This window comes from Psammomys obesus, unplaced genomic scaffold (genome assembly GCF_907164565.1).
Source record: "Psammomys obesus unplaced genomic scaffold, mPsaObe1.curated_primary_1811, whole genome shotgun sequence".
Classification (NCBI taxonomy): Eukaryota; Metazoa; Chordata; class Mammalia; order Rodentia; family Muridae; genus Psammomys; species Psammomys obesus.
Genome location: NW_026596039.1, coordinates 2,233,409 through 2,259,629, shown reverse-complemented (window position 1 = coordinate 2,259,629; position 26,221 = coordinate 2,233,409). Strand labels below are relative to the sequence as shown.

Genomic DNA, 26,221 nt, shown 5'->3' with positions numbered 1-26,221 from the left:
CAAGTCTCTGATACATTTTCTTGATTGGTGTGAAAAGGCCCAGCCCTTGTGGATATTGTTACCCATGGACAGGTGGTCCTGGGGTGTCTAAAAAAGCAGGCTGAGCAAGCAATGGCAAGCACGCCAATAAGCAGCATTCCTCCATGGCTTCTCTTTATGTTTCTGCTGGGGTTCTTGTCCCGACTTCCCTCAAAGATGGACTGTAATTCAGAAGTGTAAGCCAGACAAACCCTTTCCTCCCTCAAGTTGCTTTTGGTCTGTGTTGTATCAAAGCAAGAGGAAAGCAAACTAGGACACTGACCTATTAAATATATTCATGTAATTATGAATACTATGTTTTCTAGTAGATTTGAAACCAAAATGAATCATTTAGCAAAATATTAAAATCGTGTATTTTGGCAAAAGGGGATAAGTGTTTATAAATACATATTTTTCATTTTGCAGTTATTTAATAAAAACTTTACATTAGTTTTTCACTTAGAAAAAAGCTGGTAGCAGAAGAAGAAACAAATCTCCTTTGAAACTTGGTTAACCATTAAAAGAGAGGAATTTAGAAATTTCAGGAAGGGTAGGTCATGAGTGAAATTTCAGGAAAGTGGTCATGAGTGAAATCAGTGGGAGAGGGTGTTTTGAGAATATTTCTGTTTTGGCAGGAATCACATCCTAAAAACTTGGCAGGACGATGCTCCAATGCTAGAAACTACTGGAAATGGCCATTCTATGCTGCAGGCAGACATGCCTTAGCCAACTGGCTTCTCTTTCTACACATTGTGTGTAATGATGTTCCTGGAGCTGTTTTGTTTCCTTTTTTTTCAAATCCAAATCTTAGAGTAGCTTCAGATTTTGCCTTGAGAAACAAAATGTTCTTGATTAGCATTCCCTAGGAAGTAAGATTAAATAATTACATTCCTCGGAAGAGCCTGTTAAGATATAGAATGTAAATATTGCATCCAAAGCACAGCATAGATAACTCAGTAAAGGTGGAAGAAGGTTCTTCAGGGGCTGGGAGAAAGGGAATTCCACAACATTTGCTGGAGAAGCATGAGACGCCGGAGGACATAACGTATTATGACTAATTACATGGTTTTAGCGAGGATCTCTTCTATTTGCTTTTGATGATTTCTCTATCTCTTCCTCTCCCTTTTCCTTCCTCCCTCCCTCTCTGTCTCCCCCATCTCCCATGTATGTGTGTGTTGTGTTTACAGAGAGAGCTCTAGGACATTCCAGAGAAAAGGTATTGAAGGGGAGAAGAAAAAGTAGAGTGGGATAGAAGAAAGGACTTTTTTGGTGGGTTGTCAATGAGGACATTAGTTAGCTCTTAGGTAGGCGTTAGCTTAAACTCCTCCATGGCTCCCTTGGCCCACTGTAAACACTTCATCATTTTGAACCAAACTGATTTACTGAATTTATATTCATTTATGTGAACCATAAAAATCAGTCAGGCATTTGTTTAACGACCCGAAAGAAGGAACAAATGAAAGGGGAGCTAAGCTTGTAGGCAGTTTTCTTATTACTGTAGGAAAAATATACATACACGCATGCATACATACATATTTACATAAACTTATTTGTGGTAAGAATGTGACATTCTCTTTGGAAATGTATTTCTTAGGTCTTATAACAAAAGACATAATTAGTAGTGTAATTGTCTAAACAACATCTCATGACTAAAAATAGTTTGACCTTTTGTAATTAGTGTTCATTTATACTGGTGTTCAAATAAAATTAGAAATGTTTTTACATGATTGTCTCTGTAGGGTTTTTTTTTTTTTTTTGATCCCTGTCATAAAACATGAGTGTCATTAAGCATGATTACAATACTGGCTAGGGTTCTAGGTCTCTGATATTTTCTTCTACTGTTCCATTCTCCTGTGAGGCTCATTCAAGACATTTTTGTATTTCTTAATATTTGTTTTCATAAGCAATTGCCTCATCCTTTCATTCACCAAGACCATATGTACTTTTTATTGTGTTAAAGTTGCATGTTTGCTATGTACATAATGTCTGTTTTAAAGTTGTTGCTAATATCATCTTCCTGAGTTAATTCTCATCACTAGTGTTCCTGTTACTGCCATATTATGCATGTACTTGGTGAGCTCTGCATGTGCTGTCATGCATATTGTATGTTGGAGGAAATGTGTCACTGTGGGGGTGGGCTTTGAGGACTCATATGTCCAAGCTATGCCCAGTGTGGCACACAGTCTTCTGTTGCTGCCAGTAGATCAAGATGTAAAACTGTCAGCTCCTTCTTCAGCACCAGTCTGCCTGTAAACTGCCATATCCTGCCATGATGATAATGGATTAAACCTTCAAAAATGTAAGCCAGCCCCAATTAAACGAGTTGCCATGGTCATGGCATCTCTTCCCAGCAGTAGAACCCTAATCAAGATCAGGTAAATAGATTGAATAGTCCTGTATCCCCCAAAGAAATAGAAGCAGTCATCAAAATCTCCCTTCCAAAAAAAGCCCAGCATCAGATGGTTTCAGCACAGAATTCTACCAGACCTTCCAGGAAGAGCTAACTCCAATTCTCTTCAAACTATTCAGCAAAATAGAAACAGAAGGAACATTACCAAACTCATTCTATAAAGCTACAGTCACCTTGATACCTAAACCACACAAAGACCCAACCAGAAAAAGAGAACTTTAGACCTATCTCTCTTATGAACATTGATGTAAAAATACTCAATAAAATACTAGCAAACTGAATCCTAGAACATATAAAAGATATCATCCACCATGCCCAAGTAGGCTTCATCCCAGGTATGCAGGGGTGGTTCAATATACGGAAATCCATCAATGTAATCTACCATATAAACAAACTGAAGGAGAAAAACCACATGATCATCTCCTTAGATGCCAAAAAAGCATTTGACAAAATTCAATACCCATTCATGTTTAAAGTTTTGGAGATATCAGGGATACAAGTCACATACCTAAACATAGTAAAGAAAATATACAGCAAGCGTATAGCCAACATCAAACTAAACGGAGAAAAACTTAAATCAATCCACTGAAATCAGGGACAAGGCAAGGCTACCTACTCTCTCCATATCTCTTTAACATAGTACTTGAAGTCCTTTCTAGAGCAATAATACAAGTAAAGGAGATCAAGAGGATACAAATCAGAAAGGAAGAAGTCAAAGTATCACTATTTGCAGATGATATGATAGTATACATGAGTGATCCCAAAAATTCAACCAGAGAACTCCTTCAGCTGATAAACACCTTCAGAAAAGTGGCTGGATACAAAATTAACTAAAAAAAAAAAAAAACAAAAACCCGCAATAGCCCTCTTATATACAAAAGATAAAAGGACTGAGGAAGAAATTAGTGAAACCACAGCCTTCAAAATAGCCACAAATAACAAAGTACCTTGGTGTGACTCTAACCAAGCAAATGAAAGACCTGTTTGAAAAAAAACTTCAAGTCTCTGAAGAACGAAATTGAAGAAGATATCAGAAGATGGAATGATCTCCTGTGCTCATGGACCGGTAAGATTAACATAGTGAAAATGGCTATCCTGCCAAAAACAATCTACAGTTTCAATGCAATTCCTATCAAAATACCAACACAAATCTTTACAGACCTTGAAAGAACAATTCTCAACTTCATATGGAAAAACAAAAAACCCAGAATTGCTAAAATGATCCTGTATAACAACAGATCATCTGGAAGTATCTCCATCCCTGATCTCAAGCTGTAGTACAGAGCAATAGTAATAAAAACTGCATGGTACTGGCATAGAAAAAGAATGGTGGATCAATGGAATCGAATAGAAGACCCAGAAATAAAACCACACACCTATGGATACTTGATTTTTGACAAAGAAGCCAAAACTATACAATGGAAAAAAAGACAGCATCTTCAACAAATGGTGTTGTTTTAACAGGATGTCTACATGTAGAAAAATGTGAATAGATCCATATTTATCATTCTGTACAAAATGGAGTCCAAGTGGACCAAAGTCTTCAACATAAAATCAGACACACTAAATCTGTTAGAAGAAAAAGTAGGGAAGAGCCTTGAACTCCTTGGCACAGAAGACAACTTCCTGAACAGAACACCAACAGCACAGGCTCAAAGATTAACAATCAATAAATGGGACCTCATGAAACTGAAAAGCTTCTGTAAAGCAAAGGACACTGTCATCAGAGCAAAACGATAGCCTACAGATTGGGAAAGAATCTTCTTCACCAACCCCACATCCGACAGAGGGCTAATATCCAGAATACATAAAGAACTAAAGAAATTAAAAAGCAACAAAACAAATAATCCAATTAAATAATGGGGTAAAGAGCTAAATAGAGAATTCTCTGTAGAGGAAAATCTAATGGCAGAGAAACACTTAAATACTCAACATCCTTAGTCATCAGGAAATGCAAATCAAAACAACTCTGAGATTTCACCTTACACCCATGAGAATGGCCAAGATAAAAAACTCAAGTGACAATGCATGCTGGAGGGGATGTGGAGATGCTGATACTCCATTGCTGATGGTAATGTAAAATTGTAGAACCACTTTGAAAATCAATCTGGAGCTTTCTCAGGCAATTAGGAATAGTGCTACCTCAAGATCCAGCTATACCCTCCTAGGCACATATCCAAAATATACTCAAGTATGCAGTAAGGACATTTGCTCAACCATGTTTGTAGCAGTTTTATTCGTAATAGCCAGAACCTGGAAACAACCCAGATGTCCCTCAACTGAGGAATGGATACTGAAATTGTGGTACATTTACACAATGTAATACTACTCAGCAATTAAAAACAAGGAAATCATGAAATTTCCAGGCAAATGGTGGGTCTAGAAAAATCATCCTGAATGAGGTATCCCAGAAGCAGACAGACACACATGGTATATACTCACTTATAAGTGGATATTAACCATACAGTATAGGATAAACATACCAAAATATGTACCCCTAAGGAAGCTAATCAAGAAGGAGGACCCTGGGTAAGATGATCAATCCTCATTCAGAAAGACAAGCAGGACAGACATTGGAAGAGGGAGAAACCCAGGAACAGGACAGGAGCCTAACACAGAGGGCCTCTGAAAGACTTTGATACCCAGCAGTGTATCAAAGCAGATATTGAAACTCATAGCTAAACTTTGGGCAGAATGCAGAGAATCTTATGAAATTAGGTGGGAGATAGAAAGACCTGGAGGGGACACAAGGAGAGTGACAGAACCAAGAAATCTGGGCCCAGGGATCTTTTCTGAGACTGATACTCCAACCAAGGAGCATGCATGCAGAAAACCAAGAACCCATGCACAGATATAGCCCATGGCAGCTCTGTCTCCAAGTGGGTTCTTTAGTAAGAAGAACAAGGACTGTCTCTGACATGAATTCAGTGGCTGGCTCTTTGATCACCTCCCCCTCAGGGGGGAACAGCCTTAACAGGCTACAGAGGAGGACAATGCAGGCAGTCCTGATGAGACCTGATAAGCTAGGGTCAGAGGGAGGGGGAGGAGGACCTCCCCTATCAGTGGACTGCAGGAGGGTCATGGGAGGAGGTGAGAGAGCAAAGGAGGGATTGGGAGGGAATGAGGAAGGGGGCTACAGCTGGGATACTAAATGAATAAACTTTAATTAATATAAAAGATACAAAGTGAATAAGCTGTAATTAATAAAAAATAATATATTTGACTTTACCAAATCTCTCTGCCCTTTTGAAACCACTCTCATCCCCATTCACAGTGCAGCTTGTTATTCTAAAATCTTCCTGGCTTTACATTCCAATATGTGGAATGGAGCAGTGTGTGTTTACCTATTATTTGCTTAGTGCTATTTTTTCTATGTTTATTAAATTATTGCTATATTTATTATCCTAATTATCTTTGGTTTTAACGATTAGATTTAAAAGATTTAGATTTATTAGATTTATTTATCTAATAAATCTTTTAGATAAATAAGATTGTTGTGTCTTAATGTGTGTTTTTAGTAGATAATCTCAGAATATTTTACACCAATGATTCTACTACTTACTGGCCTTCCTTCCAACAATTTTAACTTGTGTTCTTTCCACTGTTATGGTGGCTGATATTTTTCTTATCAACACTTAGAAGTATTTTTCTAGTTTTACTTTATCTTTGTATCTTGAATGTCGTCTTTAGTATGTACATTGGGCAGAGTGTGCAGCTCTTCCAGGTTTGTTTATTAAAGTATCTGCTTAGCTTGTAGAGTTGAAATGCCATATTTATTAGAGTCACACGGTTAAAATGTTTAGTCATTCTGTAAAGATTACTTCGTACCTTGTGTGACGGGCTATGTTCAGATATGGGCAATTTGGAGTGAGAAAACAGAAATCAGTTTTAAAACTACAGTTCTTATGGAATTTGCAATCTGGTCAACCCTTAAATCCATTTTTATGGTAATCTGTGACAAGTTATACCAGGCTCTGTCTGCAACCCCGTGCTCATTAGTCCTTAACCCTTCTATGAAAACAGGAAGAAAAACTGTGGGTGCAGGCATACACAAATCCTAATCAAACCCCCCAAAGTCCATGTTTCCAAAATTTCACAGTCTTCCAACTTTGTTATGTGTCGCCTGAGAACAAGTGTTAGTTTTTAAATAACATCAGCTCAGAAGGATACATGCCTTGCAAACATCATTAAAAACAGAGACAACTGATTACATAAAATAAAATATCCTCAAACAGGCTGATCTCTAATTTCTCTGCTACGAAATTGTTTGATGATAAAAAACAATCCTTTGTGCAATCTGTTGTGAGCAGAGGTTTCCTGGAAAAGCCACACCCCTGTTGAAGAGTCTGCAGGGTCACTGGATCTTGACCACTGTGGGGAGGTCACAGTGCTGCAGGACCAGAGCCAAAATTACATTGTGTCCTATACTAGTTACTTTCTGTTGCTCTGATAAAATACCATGACCAAAAGCAACTTAAGGAAAAAGAGTTTAGTTAGGACAGTAATCCAAGACGCCTGGAGTTTATAAGGGGAGGAATGGCATGGCTGGCAGCAGGGGCAGGAAGCAGGTTAATTACATCTTTCCACCCAAATAGAGCAGTGATTGTCAACCTTTCTAATGCTGTGACCTTTTAATACAGTTCCTCATGTTGTGGTGACCCCCCCAGCCATAAAATTATTTTGTTGCTACTTCCTAGCTGTGATAATGCTACTGTTATGAATTATATAATATAACTATCTGACATGCAGGTTATCAGATATGTAACCCTTGACTATGACTCAGAGGTTGAGAGCTGCTGCCTTAGTGTCAGCAGAGAGAGTGACAAGGAAGTCAGGGGACTTTATAAACCCTCCAAGTCTGCCTTCCGTGATGTCCTTCCCCCAGCAAACCTATGTCCCCGAGAGATGTCAGAACATTCCATAAACAGTACCAACAACTGGGGACAAAGCGTTTAAATACGCTGACCTGAGGGGGCATTTCTCATTCAAGTTGCCACAGGTTACATTTATCCCCTGAAGAGCATGTTTATCATCCATGCCTGCTTCAGCTGCAGCATCCTCCTGACTGTTAGGTAAAACTTTTGCTATGTTACCTTAGGAGATCACTTTCTTCCAGCAACCTCAAAATAGCATTTTTTTCTACATAGCATGTAAAATCTATATTTTTCCCCTTTTTTACCTGTTGTCTCCACGGAAGTACTTACAAATGCATTGCTTCATGACAGTCTTTTTTGTTTTCCTGTGACTCATGTAATCACTTCCATATTGGGAGATGTCCTTCAGGGCATCTGCAGTCTGTCCTTCTATGCCGGAGTCACTCCTATTCGATTCAGAACAAGCTATTTCTTTGTTCTTTGGAGCAAGAACTGTGTTTTCCCTCAACACCGCTGTGATTGAAAGTGTGCACGGATGTGTGGATTTTCACGCAGATCTGGAGGACTGAACTCACTCCTCATGTGTGCTCATCAAGTACACCCATGCTGATAGGTCTTCCAGACCTATCTTGGTCTTAGTTTCATCTCTGCATCTCTACTCTGGTAAGCTGCATTCGGCAGGGGTAGATCGACACTTTTTTCTCTCTGCAGTTGTTAAAATTATCAGTTAATTTATTATTTTCACTTTTATATTTATTGTGTCATTTTCTATTAATGGTGGTAGGTGTTTGGACCCAGAGCCAGGTAGTATGACTGAGTTTTACTGTAACATGTGCTTAATTCATTAAAAAAATGAAAAACAGTAATACAAATGCTAAAGTGGGGATGGGGAAAAACCATGAGGACTCTATATCCATAAAAATTAGAAACCAGTAAGGAATGCTCGACGTGAAAAACACAGCAGTTGGTTATCCAATATCAAATGGTCATATATACATATAAATAGCATTATACAGACTAAGCAGGTTTTATTTAGGAATATATATATATATGTAACACACATATATGGTTGCACATATATACACACGTTACATGTATACATACGTGTATGTGTTACATGTATAATATGTATATATGTATGATATATATGTAATAAAGATATGTATATATATTCATGTAACAACAATTAATGAAAAAAGAGGCTTTGCATTTGAAAGATATCAGGCAGGGGTACCTAGAAAGGTTTGGAAGGAGGAAAGGGAAGGGATGAATGATGTAATTATATTATAATCTCAAAAATAGAAAAATAATTACAAAAATAAAAAGCATTAAAATAAGTAAAGAGCCAAAGACCATATATGAAAAATAGCTAAGTAAATTTTAAAAAGACATTCATGAGACTTTGAAAAATGAAACTATGTTAAAATTTACAAATTTAATGTAATGGTTTATTCAAATGAGAGGGTTTTATGCAGCCTGAATAGATTAGTGAGTTGGACGACAGGAGGGAATTAGTCACAACGCAGAGACAAAGAAAAGAAAAAAAAAAAAAAAGAAATAAGTTTGAAATGACAGTGATTCACAGATTCAGAAATTGTGGTGAATCCCAAGTGGAATACACAAAAAGAAATCAATGATTCAAATTTAGATGGTAGAGCAGCAATGACATAGAAGCATAGCATGAGCCAGAGGACACATTATCCACGAAGGAGCAACAGCTACCCTGACTATCCACAGCACAAAGGAGGCCAGAGAGCAGAAGAGAAAGTACTGTCATTCTAGAGGTTCACAGCTAGAAAACTCTTTGAAAAAAATTGAATATATTTTCAAAGGAACAGAAACTGGCAGGGTGTCTAGCCACAGGATACCATTAAAGGAGAGCCTGAAAACCAACAAGATCAAACTAATGTCTTAAAGAGGCCTTCCCCACCCCCGAGGGAGTAGCAGCCTTGCTAGGCCTCAGAGGAGGACATTGCAGCCAGTCCTGGTGAGACCTGATAAGCTAGGGTCAGGTGGAGGTGGAGGAGGACCTCCCCTACAGTGGACTTGGAAAGGGGCAGGGAGGAGATAAGGGAGGGAGGAGATGAGGGAGGGAGGAGATGAGGGAGGGAGGGTAGGATTGGGAGGGAATGAAGAAGGGGGCTACAGCTGGGATACAAGGTAAATAAATTGTAATTAATATAACAAAATTAAAAAAAAAAAGATGCCAAAGCTATTGGGACAACAATGGCCCCTGAACCAGGAGTTGCTAAAGACAAAGCATTCCAGGGATTCTGTGTCATTGTTATGGTGAGGGGAAAGGGGTTGTCTGAACATTTTAAATTTAGCTTCTCAAAACTTCAGGAACCCCTGTAAAGAAATAGAGATCAGAGATAGCAGCTTGCAAACCGAGTAAAAATTCAGAACTCAGCAAAGAAGGAAAAGAAAAAAAATAAAAGCAAACAGGGGAACAAAGGAAAACTAAAAGATGTTAAAAAAGAAAAGAAACCTGTTAGTAGGTTGAAGAAATGGAAATGGGTGGATTTGTTCAGTGTAGAGATTGAAAGCCAGAGGGTATCTGGAAAACAGACACTCATGCTATCTGCCACTTCTGGGAGGCACACCTATAAATATAAAAGTGAAAACATTAACTGAGGTGAACCCAAGGAGAGCAGGTGCAGCGTCATTTTTACTGAGGCAGCTCTCGGCTGCCATCTGCTTCTTGGGCACCACATGGGACACGTGAATATCAACACAGGGGTATCTTCTGGCACAAAGGGCATGTTTTATGGTTGGTAACACCCTTTTAAATGTAATCACCGGGCACTTCCATGTCCAGATGAGATGTGACCCTCTTTTGAGCAAAAATCCCTATCGTATTAGAAATGAAGTTACAACCTGACGAAGACCTACCTGAACCAAAACGTTTAAAGGCATCTGGCACATCTGCAGACCTTTTGTGAGCTAGCACACATGAGTTTTCAGGCTCAGCCTGCCAGGCAGTAGCTCCCAGATTCCCACTGCTGAGCTTCCAGCTTCCAACTTCTGGTTCAGGGAGCATAACTTTCCTTGGCCTCCTTTTTTTTTATTTATTTTTTTTTCACAATAATAGACATATTCCTTTCTTATATGCAAAATGGGATGAATCAATAAGAATTCCCCACATTAAGGCAGTCTTGGCCTCCTTTTTAAATACCTCCCTTCTCTGGTTATCTGCAGAGACTTCATGATTATCTGCCTTGATATTCTGGGCACTATTTCACTCCCTGAGCCTAGTAAATGTTCTTTGAATCCCTTTCTGAGTCCGTTAAAAAAATTCTTTATCTAGGAGGCCAAGGACATGCAAGACGGACTTTGTGGACTCCGGTGACAGTATCAGATAAGATGAAATTTATAGCAAAATGTATTACTCTTGATGAAGAGCGGCACTGTATGATGTTGTGTTGAATTCACCAGAAGCTGGCTCGTTGGGATCAACTGTCTTTCAAGCTCCAAACTATGGAAACAAAGTTGAAAAAGTGCAGAGAGATATTGACAATCTAATCATGCTTGTGCGGACCTTGAACAGGTCTCTCAATATTTTGTAGGTCCCAAATAGGTACAAAATAACAGTGTACTTAGTTGCTCATTTAAACTGTGATTGCTGCCCAAGATAAGGGTTCCAAGAGGTTTAACAACAATAAAGGTTTCCGCAATTTAGAATCAAGCATTTAATGTATCCATGGTGTTTGGGGCAGCTCTTGTCTAGTTGTAGCACAAGCTTTTTTGGTGTACGTGTGGTGTGGTGTGTTCACATATGTGTGCTGATGTGTGTGTGTGTGTGTGTGGAGGTCACTGGACAACCATGGTTGTTTGTCTTTCCTTTCCATCTTGTCTGAAACAGGACGTTTCACCTCTGCATGTGCCAGGTTAAACTTTTTTGAGTTTCCAGTAATTCTTCTGTCTTTGCTACCAACCTTGCTGCAGAAGACTGGGATTACAGGCATGTGCTACCATGCCCAGTTTTACCTGGGTTCTGGGAATTTGAACTCAGCACCGTGTGCATGCCTGGTAAAGACTTTGCCCCTTGAGCCATCTCCCCATCACAGCATCACTCTACCTTTACTTTGCCTTGGTTCTGAACATGCAAAAGGCATGCTTTGCAGTGCATGTATCGACACACAAGGCAGCGCCAAAACATGCTGCTTGAAACACCTTACTCAGACTGAGACTCTGATGCATGCTTTTCTATGTATTCAGAGTTCCCTGCTTTATTGAAGCATAGTGATTTACTTATAGAAAACAAGGGCTTTTACTGACCATTTCTTAGGATGTTTGATTTTAAAACTTGCTGTTTGAGTTGCTGACTTGAGTCTCATAGCTAGTAGTTATTTAAATTTTAGTTTGGGATTAGAAAAGCATTTCCAACAATTTTTAACAGGACACTAAACATGTCATTTCTGTTTTTACTGTGTCTACTTACACAGAGCAGCATTCTCAGCACTGGTGACTATGAAATTAAAACCTCGATCAACCTCTGAAGTTCTTTATATCCTGCAGTGTCTAATATTCAGCAGAGACTGAATTCTTCATGTCTAAATAAAAGCACCTTACTATGCACATCTGTTTTCATCATCCCTGAGTTGTAAACTTATATGTAAACTAAAGAATTGTTTTATACTGTTTTTTTTTTAATGATGTATTATCATAGATGTTTGAGAATTATACCCATTTTTTTATGCTTGTATACCGGAGTCACATACAAATTTCCAGGAGAAAAAGGACTTGTGGTGTTTAAAAAGCACAGATCTAGTAGACATGAACAAAGCCCTTCGCCTTCAAATAAGAACACCTGATCTTCAACTGTATTCATGCGGACCACAAGCAAGGAGTAATATGCAACCAGGATACTGTGGGTTCTAAGACTATCAATAAAATTAAACAAGAGAGAAATGGCTAAAAGGAACAACATGTAAGTAGGCATACCTTTCTTCTTAGAAATTTAAAAAAAACATCTTTTTTTGGATAAAATAAAAATCATAACGTATGCTATTAGGAAACACTTGGAACTGAATGAAAAATATAACAAAATGGGTGCAGGACAGCTAAGTACAGCTAAACTCAGTTTAAAACAATTCTTTGGTGTACATATAATTTTATGACTCAGTGATGATAAAAAACAAATGTGCCTATTGAGGTGGATGCACTTTTATTTAGACATAAAGAATTCACTTTTGGCTGAATATTTAACACGTGTGTGTGTGTGTGTGTGTGTGTGTGAATATGTGTATCTATGGCTTTGTAAGTTACTTTGCTCAAAGTATATAGTTTTATAATATACCTTAAAATTAATCAAAGTTTAATTTTTAAAAATTAAGTAGATTTATTTGTTGGTTTACTTATTTACCACAATTTTCTTTTGTAAATGAAATTATAGGACAGTTTTATGTGGTGTATTGTTTAGATTTAGGGCTGAGATAGGAATGCTGATAGGTTGAACTCAGCATTATAAACATTCTAGCTGTAAGCAAACATGATCCACTGGTTTTGAACCACGTCACTGAAATAGCTTTAGAAATACAAGCATTATCTCTACAAGCAATCCTGGACTTGCTGGTTCAACTTCAGTTTCTTGATTCTAAGTCCCTGGGTGAAGGGCTTCTCTCCCTTTCTGTATCCTCTTAATTTTTCCTGACTTTCCATTCTGCCACACCCTCCTGTAATTTTTTTCCATAATTCTGTGAGGAGCCTTTGGTGTGATTTGCCATCCCACTGCTTCTTTGTCCACAATAACCCTATAACTTACTATATTTTCTAAATTATTTGAACTCTAATCAATCATATTTTTACAGGAGACTCACTTTATGAACCATCTCCCCAGCCCCCACTGCTATTTTAACATACTCATTTGAAAATATCTCCATATGAAAAGAAACATTTTTTATGTATTTTTTTATTAATTACACTTTATTCATTTTGTATCCCCCCATAAACCCCTCCTTCCTCCCCTCCCGATCCCACCCTCCCTCCCCTTTCTGCATGCATGCCCCTCCCCAAGTCCACTGATAGGGGAGGTTCTCCTCTTCTTTCTGATCTTAGTCTATCTTTCTGATCTTAGTTCTCATCAAAATTGGCTGCATTGTCCTCTACTGTGGCCTGGTAAGGCTGCTCCCCCCTCAGGGGGAGGTGATCAAAGAGCAGGCCAATCAGATTATGTCAGAGGCAGTCCCTCTTCCCGAAAAGAAACATTTTTATGTAGGAAATCTTCACAGTGGGCTTTGTTGTGACAAGGTGTTCTACTGTCATCTGTTGAGAGACTTTAACTAGACTCTTGGGTTAAGGGTTTCTTTTCCTCACAGATTCTCTTAGCTTTGCCTATCTATCTTTCTATTCTGCTTCAAAGAATATTGCCACTGCTCTGGATCACTGCTTTGTTTGTTCAAAGTTTTGTTGAGTTGATTAGAATGTTAAGGCTGTCTTCAGCGAACGATAAACAACAATGTACATGCTATAAGACCTTATAATGTAAGTAAGTACTGCCTTCAGAGGAGGCAGGGCAAGGCATTAGGGAATAGATACTGATATTTTATATTGGTTTGAAATGTATGATTTAATTTTGTTAATCTAAATAACAATGTGGGAAGACAAATAAAGAGAGATTCCCCCAAAACAATAAGAAACATTACAATGTAAGATTTGTATACCTTGATAACCATATCTAGGGAGGTTGAGACAAGGGGAAACATTTAAAATGCAAGAGAGAGAGAGAGGAGTTCAAATTTTTTTTTTTTTTGAAACAAGAGAAGGCTGGCGACAATGTCCTATAGTAGGAGTTCATCATCCACTCATTAATAGAACATTAACAGTGTGTTAGATAAGTATTTTTGTATGTCTGGATAGCTATTCCCTGACTCATGAGCAAGCCTCTTAGGAAAAGTTGTTATGGGTGTCTGCTTGTAAAAGTCTTCCAGAAGGGAGTTGTAATCCTTCCTATATTCATGGGTGCACAAAGGCATGCTTCCTTCATGGCTTCCAGCTGTCCAGCTGCACACACATTTGTAGAGTTTGACACATGTGACTGCATTTGACTCAGACAACTTTCATGATTATCTCTTTCTGTTGAGATGTGGGGAGAAATAAGGGAAGAAAAGAGAAAAGGGGAACCTAGAGCTTCATCATCAACATGGGTGATTTCAAGGGTGTTCTGTTCATCAGGCTGCTCAGGATTCTCTGGGCTGAGGTACGTGTTTTTCCTTAAGTATTTATACTTACTTGACAATTGAAGTCTCTGTGGACTCACTGCACCTACTACCTCAAGTCTTCCTGTTCTCTCACCCAGCAACGCAGTCACCTTATTTTATATAATCTAGACAAATGACAAATTCAAAATAAATTGCCTTGCTAGAGTCTGCTGTAGTTTGTGGTGGAACATGCCTGGAAGAAATGGAGATATTCTAAAGACACACTTGAGTCTCTCCATCTGACTATCAGACTATTGAAACAGTGGGCCTCAAAGAAATGGAAATTTCCCCTCAGGAAATTCATGCTGGGAAAAGGTAAAAACACCGACCAGAGGGGGAATTTGTCCCCCAGATAAAGATTTCACACAGTTCTACCAAGTTGTCAGATCATGTCACAGGAGGAGACCAAAGTCCACACAGTGGGGTGAAAGGTGGGCAGGGGTAAAAGTGGAAGGGGTGAAGCAAGAGTTGGAGGTATTCCTTGGAATCCATCTTACCAATGTGGACACATGGACTAAATCTTCATTTTATGCTCTCCACTTGAGTCTTTTTTAGCTTGGATTTTTTAATATTAGACTGGTGGTTGGACCTGACTTAGTGCACAAGTTGTGACTCCTGAATTTAATAACAGGAAGTGGCGCGTGATGGCAACCCAAAGTATGATTCTATGCAAAAACTAGGTCTCACCCGAATCAAATCCCCGGATGCCCAGGTTTCCCAGAAAGAGTCTTTGTCTAGATTTTACTTCTTTAATCTGCAGCAATTTGCATTATCCTCAGCTGTTTTCATCAGCTGCTCTTGTTTCTGTCAATGGTTATGTGACCACTATCTAGGAAACAGCTGTGTGCTCCCCCTGCCAGAGTCTTCTCTGGCTTTGTGTGCTTGTGGTATGTTTCCATGCATGAGGAATAATGAGTCCAATAACACATTCCTTCAGCATGCCACAGAACTTATATGTTAATTACAAATTTATATCATTTGTGCCATATTAATATTTATGGATACAAGAATACTTGTATATGATTTAGAGAACTGTGTCATTCATTCACTGTTTTCACACCAAGGGGATTTCTTTGCCTCCATTTTATGGAAAGCTGTTCTTTGCTACATGAAATTTTGGCCTTCTATTGTGTGAACTTGAATCTGCTCACAAGTGATGACTTTCCAGTTTAAAAGTTGGCAAATAAATAGCTCCTGAGTTCTTAAAGTTTGCAATTGGCAGCTTCTTTCAAAAGCCCTCAATGAATTTATTTCATCAAGAAAGTAACCTATAAATAATAAAAGTAGAATTGCTTATTTATATACAACACATTTCTCTCAAATTTTCGAATTTTGTCCCTAAGGCAGAAACCAAGAGAGAGGTGGCTGGGAACCGTGAAGCTAAATTCTTCATTCTGTGACCAGCTGTCTACAGCAGGTGTGGTCTGTCTCTTGAATCTACGGAGGACGTGGACAGAGAAACAATATTGCTTATTACTGAACTTGAAGTCTGACCTCAGTGTCGTTCTGTGATGAGTTGGATAATCTGAGTCATGTCGAGCATGTTAGGGGAAGTACTTCCGTGACTGGAGGCAACTTAGAGTCACATTTGTTTCATGACTCCTTGAAATCTTACTATTCTGATGGCATAAAGAAGCAAAGGGGGTGCTTCGCCAGGAAAGAGAGCATTTGCACCCCAAACCAAGAGCCTCTAGCCTATAATAAGGACCTTCTGCCATGGAGGTTTTGGTTATATTTCTCTGAAAGTCCAGCTGTTAAAAAGACTTTTAAAACATTTAACTATTTATTCTCTTTCTCTCCTTGTCCCTCTTTTTTTTTCCCTCTCCCCCCACCCCTGTTGGATACTCCAGCATATATGGAGAGGCTGAGAAGCCTTGTGCGAGTCCGTTCTCATCTCATGCCACGTGAATGCTGGAAACTGAACTCAGGGGTCATCAAGCTTTGTGGACAGTGTCTTTATTTCCTGAGTCTTCTTTTTAGCCCTCTCAAATTCCAATTACTTTATTTTTTTACATCAGAAACACCAAAATAAGCCAATTCCAAATATTTCTTACAAAAAGTTTAAAATTTGACATAAATTGTATTTATCATATATGTACAATATATTATTTGGCATATATGTGCATATACACGTTGGAAAATTACTAAGTCCAGCTAATGAACGTATGCACTAACTCACAGACACCTTGGTTTTTTTCTGGCGAAGGAGAGTCAGAATACTTTTATTACTTTAATATTTTTAATAATATACTTTAATAATACTTTAATAATATTATATTATTTATATTCATTATGTGATACAACACATTTCTTGAATTTATTCATTTTATCTGACTGAACTCCTAACTGTAAGTTAGTATCCATTGTTCTGCTACCTCCTGGCCATGATGCCTTCTTATCTGGCCTCTGGTAACCAGCATTCTAGACTCAAGTTCTATGAAGCTGACTTTTTTAGATCCCATATATGAGTGATAATATGGTACCTTATTATAGTTCACCTAATTATTTCTAGTTTTATTCAGTTTGTAGAAAATCTCTTAATTTCAGTTTTGCTATTTCACTGGTCATTTTTTTTTTTTCAGTCCAGTGGAGGTTATGAATGTGAGGGTGTGTCGTTACCTGTTCATGCTGTGTGTAAGAGGAGACAAAATATTTTAAATGAGCTTCCCTTCTAAGCTTCACAAGTCCCCACTGTGTATGGTATTCCCAAGTCTTCTGTTTCTTCTTCTGTTCTGATTTTACATGAGTTTAATCTCTGTTTCCCCACTGTGGTGGGCAAAGTTAGAGATGTACAGCTTTTGGGGACTGCGGGTAGATGAGGACCTGTACCAACCACCCCACTAACACCTTCCACTAGTCACCCGCTTCTTTTTACACCGTGTTCCGCGGTGCTTTCCAGCTTGGTATCTGCAGCCTTTGCTTCATCAGCGAGTGCTGGCTTTTTTTCCTGCCAGGACCGATCTCAGTAGGCATTAAGATGTGCCCTACCAGGAAAACAGTCTCCCAACCTTGAAACACTCTCATGTCATCTCATTCAAGAAGGAATTGCTTCAGTTCTTGATCTCTAGGATTTCTGAAGAGAAATCATGCATTTTCATTATGTTTCCTTGATTATGTTTAAATTTTCTTGCCAGTTTTAGATTTCAGCAATTTGACCATGTAAAAACAAGTGGTATAGTAATGAGGAGGAGAAAGTCTAGGACAATTGAGGAATTTGCAGTCATATGATACATTTTCCCATTTATTTATAGTAATCTTCAAGTGTGTTAGAAAGTGGACGGCTCAGAATTTTAAGTTATCAGAAAACCCAAAGGGCCCTAACTATTGAAATAAGGTTTAGGTGCTAATAAAATTTGTTCATCACAAATATTTGAATATTGTCTCTGCTTCCAATGTTTCCATGCCCAAATAATAAACTTCCAAATGATTTACTCTGTACAAACAGATACTCTACATTATAGATGGGACAACTGCTTTAGAATTCACATTTATTTCCTTCTTCTTCCTTGACCAGTAACACTAAAACCAGAGAGGCCAAGTAATGTATTCATATAGTTGCCTGTTATCTGTCCCATTGTTTTATCCACAAACTTGTTAATTTCAAATCATTCTTAATATTTAAGATAACCTTTCCTTTTTGTCTGTGCAGTCTTCGGTGGCCCTGAAAGTAAATTGTACCAATTGATTATATCCTGTTCTCACCAGGCTGGTAACTATTATTTTGTTACATTTGGTTTTTCTTTTTCAATTAATTAATTAATTAATTAATTAATTAATTAATTAAGTGCAATTTATTCACTTTGTATCCCTGCTGTAGCCCCTCCTCATCTCCTCCCAGTCCCATCCTCCCTCCCTTTTCTCCTCCTGGGCCCTTTCCCTAGTCCCCTGATAGGGGAGGACCTCCTCCCCTTCTATCTGACCCTAGCTTATCAGGTCTCATCAGGGCTGGCTGCATCATCTGTTTTCTACCATTTGTGTGAAAGTTAGACATCATTTATGCAGAGGCATTAAAGTAGAAACGAGAACATGATGTAAAATTATGGGCAAGCTATCCTAAAAAATATTTTATTATGGGAAACAAAGATGAGATTAGGAAAATGTCTAGAGGAATATCAGTTTAATTTTAATTAATATTAACATTAGATTTTTGATTTTAATTAAAAATCTTCCAATAGAAATAGTGTAAATAATAAGAAAGGACGTAATCTTAGAACTTGAGAAAGTGGAGTGATAGCTACAGGCGTTTACCATATTGCTTTGTCTTCCCACTAATATGTCCAAAATATTGTACAGTAAAATAAAAACATATTCTATACTGTTACAGAGATAACAGTGCAGCAAATACTAGTTATTTAAGGTTTTTGTATTAATAACAAATGTACAGAAAATTGTTTATCAGGCTAAGATTTAAAAAGTGACATTTTCTGAACCTTTTCATTGATCTCAATGCATTCCTAAATATTCATAATGCTAAACACAGATGAAATGATGGCATACACACACACGCACGCACGCGCACACACACACACACACACACACACACACACACACCTACTTCCATAGCAATGGGCAGGTAGTACTGAAAGGTACATATTGTCAAGTCATAGAGCCCAGGTTACACGACGTCCTTGGATATGTGGTCTTACTATGTTACCATCCTTTGAGGTCACAGAGTGCACATGGACGATGCTCCGAGGCATTATGGTGCGCTCTGGAAGTGAAATGACTTGAATTGAACTTCCAGACAGTTTTTTGCCACTACTTCCTTCTGGGTGTATACAGAATTTTAAGCAGGCACAACTATTTGTGCACTGGATGAAACAGAAGATACCTAGGGGCAGAGAAGCAAGGAAGCAGGATTAGTGTAACATGCAGAGGCGTAGGACCACTTCCTTCTAAACACTTAGAAGACTCTGACCACTGAGCTTTGTGAATACTTCCCAGATATCTGGAGTCATCCAGGAGAATGATTTAGTTAGAGGAGGTGGAATTTTAGCCAAGTAACTTCCATCATTCTCAGCTCCCTGAGGAGGGCTCATTCTGAATGAAGATGTGCTTCTGTCTGGGTTCTTTGGGTGTGTGTGTGTGTGTGTGTGTGTGTGTGTGTGTGTGTGTGCAATTCTAATGCAATTCTGAGACTTTCCAAGAGAAGAAGGGAAACTCTTGTCTTGGTGGGTCCTTCTGGTATCAGCTACTGCTCTGGCTATTTTGTACCTGAAAACTGTTTTCCATGGATCGCTGGTCCTCTAACATATTTGAACACTGTTCTTAGCCATTGTTCTTAGTGGTGACTTTCATGGCTTATCTCTGCCTTAAAGTTGGAAAGGTACTAAAAATACTGAAAAGGAGAAGATGAGGAATGCCCTCAGAGGTAGGCTTAACCTAGCATGTCAAATTTCAGGTTTCTGCTTCTAAGAAATGCATTTAGCTAGTTCCCGGTGATTTTTCACCTTTTAAAGTATGAGCTTCGGTATCTTCTCTTCGACTCTCTATTTTCATTATTTCAGACTCCTCTCTTAGCGGGGGGGTGGGGGGACTAACTGCCTTTTATCAAGGGCCTAGGAGATACTCACCACAGGAAAGAAACAGGGCAATGGTTAAGTAGACAGTGAAAGTCATCCATTTGATCTTGTAATTAGTGAAGTACACATGTTGACCTTTTCTAAGCTTGTGATGATACACAGTGATTGCATAGAACAAAATGCAACCTAGTGTTCAAAAGGAAGAGAAAAGTTTTTCCTCCCTCAGGAAGTTTAAACCCATTATTCAAGTCTTCACCCCCCCTTTCACCAGCATCAATATTCACCAATAGAATGATCCTGTTAGTGATAGATCTAATTCAAAAGCAGAATGTACCCTTGAATCAGAGAATTGGAAAGGCTAGCTATTTAAAGATTGCAGGCTGGAAACCCGTAAGCTCACTGTGACTTTTCCATCTATATCAGTGGAGCCAGGAAGTTACCTGTGACGAAGCTCAGGAAGCCAACAAAGAGGTGTATACACTTATTCTGAGGAATCATAAAGGTGAACTGCAGACCTATGATCAAGTTTATATAGATGGACATGTTGAGAGTCACCCTCATCGAGCGCTGGATCATATTCAGGCTCTCTGTTGGGAAACAGAAGCTGGATTGAGAGGACTCTCTTCCACAGTTGTCTATGTCAAACTTTCATGAGGGTCTTAACCAAGTCAGAATACAGAGGAGAAAAAAGGAGTAAAGAACAAAGAGGCAGTGTTTATTTGAGACAACTGTCCCGGAAGTTTAGTGTCTTTATAAGCTTCTTTATAACTCACAGCTTGATAAGTACCTCAATCCACCCCATCCACTCCTAGCGTGCTAAAATCCATTTTCCTTTGGCCAGTCATTTTCTTCATACCCCTCATGTCTATTTGTGCTGGCTACCATACTGCTATTGTCCAGGTTTATCAAAAGTTCAGTGCATAAGCTGGGTGGTGGTGGTGCACACCTTTAGTCCTAGCACTTAGGAGGCAGAAACAATTGGGTCTCTGTGTGTCTGAGGCCAGACTGGTCTACAAGACAGCCAGAGCTGTCTTGTCTGAATTGCAAGACAGCCAGAGCTACAGCTACCCAGGAAAACCCTGTCTCAAAAAGACAGAAAAAACAAAACAAAAACATTCAGTGCTTAAACCAGTGTGACTCTAATCTTTTCTCTAAAATAGCTAAATTGGTGAAATTTTAGAGTAAATGGCTTATAGTTGACTGAGAAAGGTGCTCCCAGAAATAATGGGTAAGTTGTTCAGATGATTAAAGTCAAGAAACCCTGAAAACTTCCCTTCCACCCATTCCTTTCCATAGTACAGTTCTGACCTTCAGGCCAGAAAGGAGGACAGCATCCCATCCATGGACTGTGGTTCATCTTATCCTTTTTCACTTTGGGAACCAATTCCACCCAGTTTTCCATGGTGAGTCCTACTACCAAGAGAACTATGGCCCCAGAGGAGAAGAATATGTTGGCAGCCTGGATACTTCTGTTTGAGCTGTATACCATTGTGGATAAAAATTTCTGTCAGAGACTACCACCAATGTTTCTCAAGTCTTTGATTTGGTCAGTCAGAAGATGGACGAAATCTGGATGTTCACTGACTGCAGAGGAGCTGGCAGAGACATCAGTAGTGGCAGAAGCTGAAGTAACCTGTAGAGCAGAAAAGATAACATCCTTCCTTTACCATTTTTACATAAAGGGCAGACTGTTGTCAAAGCAACAAACTGCCATGGAATCCTCTGTTTGTTGGTTTGACCCTTGACCTTGGAACCTGAGGTATTGGAACAACCAAACTTCGCAAAGGTTCTTTGAGAGAGCTATAATGTGGTGAGGTCTGATATCGCAGAGATATCAGAAACAGGCTTCAGAGACTTTTGACAGGCATAACTAAAGAAGTCCTATATAGTAGTCAGAATGCTGGTGCTGGGGTTAGTTGACACTGGGTGAAGTCTGTGAAGAGGAGAATCCTAAGGTCTTTTGGACAAGTGTTCAGTTAGTTGGCACCATAGAAGAGAATGCCCATTAGAAATTTTGGATTTGTTGTAGGACCTCAGGTCTTCAACGTGGTTTCTCACAGAAGCCTATTTAATTAGGTTTTTAGGGAAACTCAAGCTCTGAAACCCCCAAAATTTGACCTGGTACACTGGACCTTTTTATTTCACTGTCTCCTGTGAAGCCTAAGAATTTTTTTTTTTTTTTGTCAGAATTACCTTTGTAACTTGGTAGAGAAACATTTTGTGGAGTCCTTGAAGAGAGAACCATGGTATTTACTAGGTTGTATCCAGAGGGATATTCTAAAACTCCTTAAATGCTTTTTGCTGAGCTCAGAAAACTATCTTCAAATTCTTCTTTCCTTCTATTTTTAATTTTTTTTCCTTTTATTGCAAATATTCTTTTCTTATAAACAACATCCTGATTATAGTTTTCCCTTTCCTACTCCTCCCAGTTCCTTTCCACCTCCCTCCACCCAGAATCCACTCTCTTTCTGTCTCTCATTAGAAAAGAACAGTATTTTAAGAGATAATGACCAAACACGACAAAATAAAAGATAATAAGATGAAGCAAAAATGTTCATATCGAAGTTAGAAAATGGCAACCCATCAGGAGAAAAATAGTACTAAGAGCAGACATAAGAGAAAGAGATGCACTCATCTTCACAGTAAGGAGGCCCATAAAAACACAAAGTCAATAGCTGAGTCCTATACACAGAGGACCTGGTGTAGACTGTGTAGGCCAACCCACACATCTTTCCTTCTACGTTTTTTGATGTTTACCACAGGATGCTTTCCTCGAGTCTGAAAGGGCTTCTCTGTTTGCCTCAAATACATTCTCTTCATCCCAGAACTAACTGTATTATTTGATACTAATGTATTTTTCTTATACTTCTAATTTTGAGAAGACAATGCTCAAGATTAGAGTTAATCTTAAAAGTAAGGCTTTATGGTTAAGAGACTTAGCATCTTAAGTTTAAATCTCGGCCCTACCACTCAGTAATGATGCAGTCTTAGTGGTAATGATTTTTATGACATGAGCCAAGACTTCAGATGTAGAGCACTGGAGGAAAGACTGCCTGGAGCCTCTTCTTCTGTGGCAAATGGTAACTGGCACCTGAGCATTTGCCACTATGTTCCCTTGGGTCTTTCAGACAGGAATTCTGGGTAAATCTTCATGAAGGCAGTTTACTGGGAAGTACATCAGGGAGCCGCCTATGTTGATGGGTAAGGGTAGGGGGTCTGAGTAGAAATAGATGGAAATGCCGTTGCAATGGAAGAAACTTAGGGCTCCAGGAATTCTGTAAACACAGTTTAATTTGCCTTTCTGTTCTAAGATGGTGCTTAGAGTAATCTAGATTATGGAGGCCTGGCACAAGAGACTTCAGTGAGGAATAACATTTATTAGCAACTGGGCTAGAGGTAATATTTTGGCTTAGAACCTGGAAACTTTATGCCTGTGTCCTGAGAATTTACCTTAGTCTAAATTTAAAAAGCAACACACTAATTTCTTTGGTGAAAGACATTTTAACACTGTGTAATTTTGAATATGTGAGATGTTTATTATTTATAATTATTTTTTCTTTTAATTTTTATTTTTTCACAATTTATTCATTTTATATCCTTATTGTAGTCCCCTCCTTCAACTCCTCCCCATCTCACCCCCCCTTCCTTTTCCCTCCATCCCCTTCCCCTAGTCCGCTGAAAGGGGGAGTTCTCCTTTGCCATCTGCCTTTAGCTTATCAAGTCTCATCAGGACTGCCTGGATCCTCTTCTTCTGTGGCCTGGCAAGAGATCAAAGAGCAGGCAGGTCATAATGAAAAAGAACATGTAGGGCACAGAAGACTATATAAATGTACAGTTTGGAGAGAAAAAGAGAATTAAAGAAATTTAATGTTACAGACTAGGAGTGTGCTGAAAGAGTATCTATTGTTAAAATTATTTGAGCCATTAAGGAGAGGCCTCTTGTTCTATACCAGAAAGAGTGTCCTTAGATCAAGATCCTCATCTAGCTGAGCTCGCAATATGTGAAGGATCGCCTAACTAAGGATTTTTCTCTTCCCAGAAAGCAACTACATACAAAATAGCTGCTAATGTGAGCCAAGTGGGTGAGGGCCCGTTTACAGTTGGCAGCTGAACTTGGCAGCATCATTTATGTAGTATTGCCTTTCAAAGCACGGAAGATTCAAGAGTGAAGAAGACACGGGTTCTTCCTCCATGGTTTCAGGGCTACGGAGGCCAGGCAATATGCTTCCATTCTGGAATCACTGCAAGAAGGTCCTGGAAGGCCATTGCTTGAAATTGTGAAAGTGAAGCCTGTCTCTGGTAGAGACCCCAAGGCACAGGAGATTCAGGAGGTATGACATATCTGCCAGGGAGAGCTGCGTACAGGGAGCCCAAGATAAATGGAGGCAGTAAATGTTGCAGGCAGCAAAGCTGGAGAAGTGGGGCCATCCAACCTATAAATCCAATGTGCCAGACACTGGACATGGAGCAACAGGTCATTTTGTTTGTTATCCTGGGTTTCAGTTTTGCTTTGGTCCAATATTTCCTCATAATACCTTCATCCATCTATTTCAGAATAGGAATTCTCACTTTGTAACCTTTTATGTTGGGAGTATATAATTAAAAAGATATTGGTAGAAGAGTCTCAGTTAAGAAACTGCCTTGAGTCTCAAAAGAGACTTTGGATTTTTAAACAGCGATGGAACTGTTAAAAATCATTGGTAGAGTTGGGCTACATGCATTTGGCATCATGGAGTGGCCATCCGCCTTTGGGCACCAGGGAGTGGGATGTGGTGGTTTGAATGAAAAAATATTCCCATTGGCACATGTATTTAAATATTAGGTCCCCAGGTCGTCGTGCTGTTAGGGATGTTGGTCCAGGTTGGGGTATCCAGACACCATTGCACCAGGCTAGGCTGGAAGGAATGAAGCTTAGATGGATGGGTGGGTTAGCAGGGTCTCATCTGTCAGTGAGTGTGGGAGAAACAGCCTTCCTTCACAGAGATGGTTTTCAGTGAAACAGCTCTCCTTTATTGGGGGCCCTAAGGGCTATACCCGCTTGGGGAAGCTGGTAGGGTTTTTTTTTGTTTGTTTGTTTGTTTGTTTGTTTGGTTTTGGGATGAGTGTACATCATTGGCTGGGGCTGAGGTGCTGGGAATGCTTAATTTGCATTAAGAGGAATTCCAGGTGTTAGCTGGATGTGTACTTATAAGGAAATAGGACGTTTTAACCTGAAACCTGGCTGCCAGGCTACATGATGGCAGAGGTGGGGGTTACAAGGCCCCATGCACTGGGGCATGCGGGCCCAGAAGAGGGAGGGAGCGGTTCTTGCTCCTGCAGGTCTCAAGACAAGGTTTTGGGGTTTGGACACAACTCAATCTCACTCTTGCTCTGGGCCAGCTCCTCCAGTTGCATGGCTCACCTGCCCCACATTGGGAGGTTAAGGGATATTTTAGGAGGCTCAACTTTGAGAGTTGACTTGTGAGACAAGTCTCACTTGTGAGACAAATGAGCCTTGCCTCACTTCCGGTTGTCTCTCTACTTTCTCTGTGTGGTTAAAGACGTGGTCTCTCAGCTTCTAGATCTTGCCACATGCTGCCATGCCACGTCGCTATTACGATCTCTCCCTCTGGTACCGCAATTTAAAGTTAAACTCTTTCTTCCCTAAGTTGCATTTGGTCACAACAGTGAAAAGTAACTAATACAGTGCCTATAGGCAAATGATTGACAAGGAGAATCAGTTCAGCCTCTGGATAGCTTTTAAAACTGAAGAGTGCGTGTCATTACACAATAATATAAAGAATGTGACCAGTAGCACAGCATCAATGAAAAACTGACTGGAGAGAATGGCCAAAGATGTATAAAGAGATAATATATTGTTGAGGAATTAAAAAGAGGCTACAGTTTAATCTATTTTTTTAATTTTAATTGCTATACAATTACAGATATTTACAGCGGAACTGAGTCATAATTTGCCATATGCATGCAATGTGTAATGTCCAGTTGAGATGCTTGGCTTTTCAGTTTCATTACTTCTTCATGCTGGGAATCTTTGGACTCCACTCTTCTTTTTATTTTGTGAAGCTACAGGGATTAAGCAGTATTTTAAATTGTCACAGGAAAATGACCACGTAAAGTAAAAGCTGAATGCAGATCACTGAATTTAGTAATTGGAATGTCAGTGATGATTTTTTGACAGCATTTTAAGTAGAATTATGG

General features: G+C 39.1%; 1 protein-coding gene across 1 annotated transcript; it reads right to left on the bottom strand.

Annotated features, from left to right (window-relative positions):
* Positions 1-19,102: 19,102 nt before the first annotated feature.
* On the bottom strand, positions 19,103-21,512 carry Tmem225 (transmembrane protein 225). The gene is made up of 4 exons (XM_055621717.1): positions 21,332-21,512; positions 20,464-20,610; positions 20,075-20,209; positions 19,103-19,332 (listed from the first exon to the last, which is right to left on the bottom strand). Exons 1-4 carry the CDS (start codon positions 21,510-21,512, stop codon positions 19,103-19,105), a joined length of 693 nt encoding a protein of 230 aa, XP_055477692.1.
* Between the last annotated feature and the right edge of the window lie 4,709 nt (positions 21,513-26,221).

Excerpts from the sequence above, each read along its gene's own strand:
- Tmem225 (XM_055621717.1), bottom strand. The coding sequence starts at position 21,512 with ATGGTATACAGCTCAAACAGAAGTATCCAGGCTGCCAACATATTCTTC. Across the intron at positions 20,611-21,331 it reads TCCTCCTTTCTGGCCTGAAG|AGAGCCTGAATATGATCCAG; the intron begins GTCAGAACTGTA and ends GTTTCCCAACAG. Across the intron at positions 19,333-20,074 it reads TGCCCTGTTTCTTTCCTGTG|GTATCTTCTGTTTCATCCAG; the intron begins GTGAGTATCTCC and ends CTCTGCCCCTAG.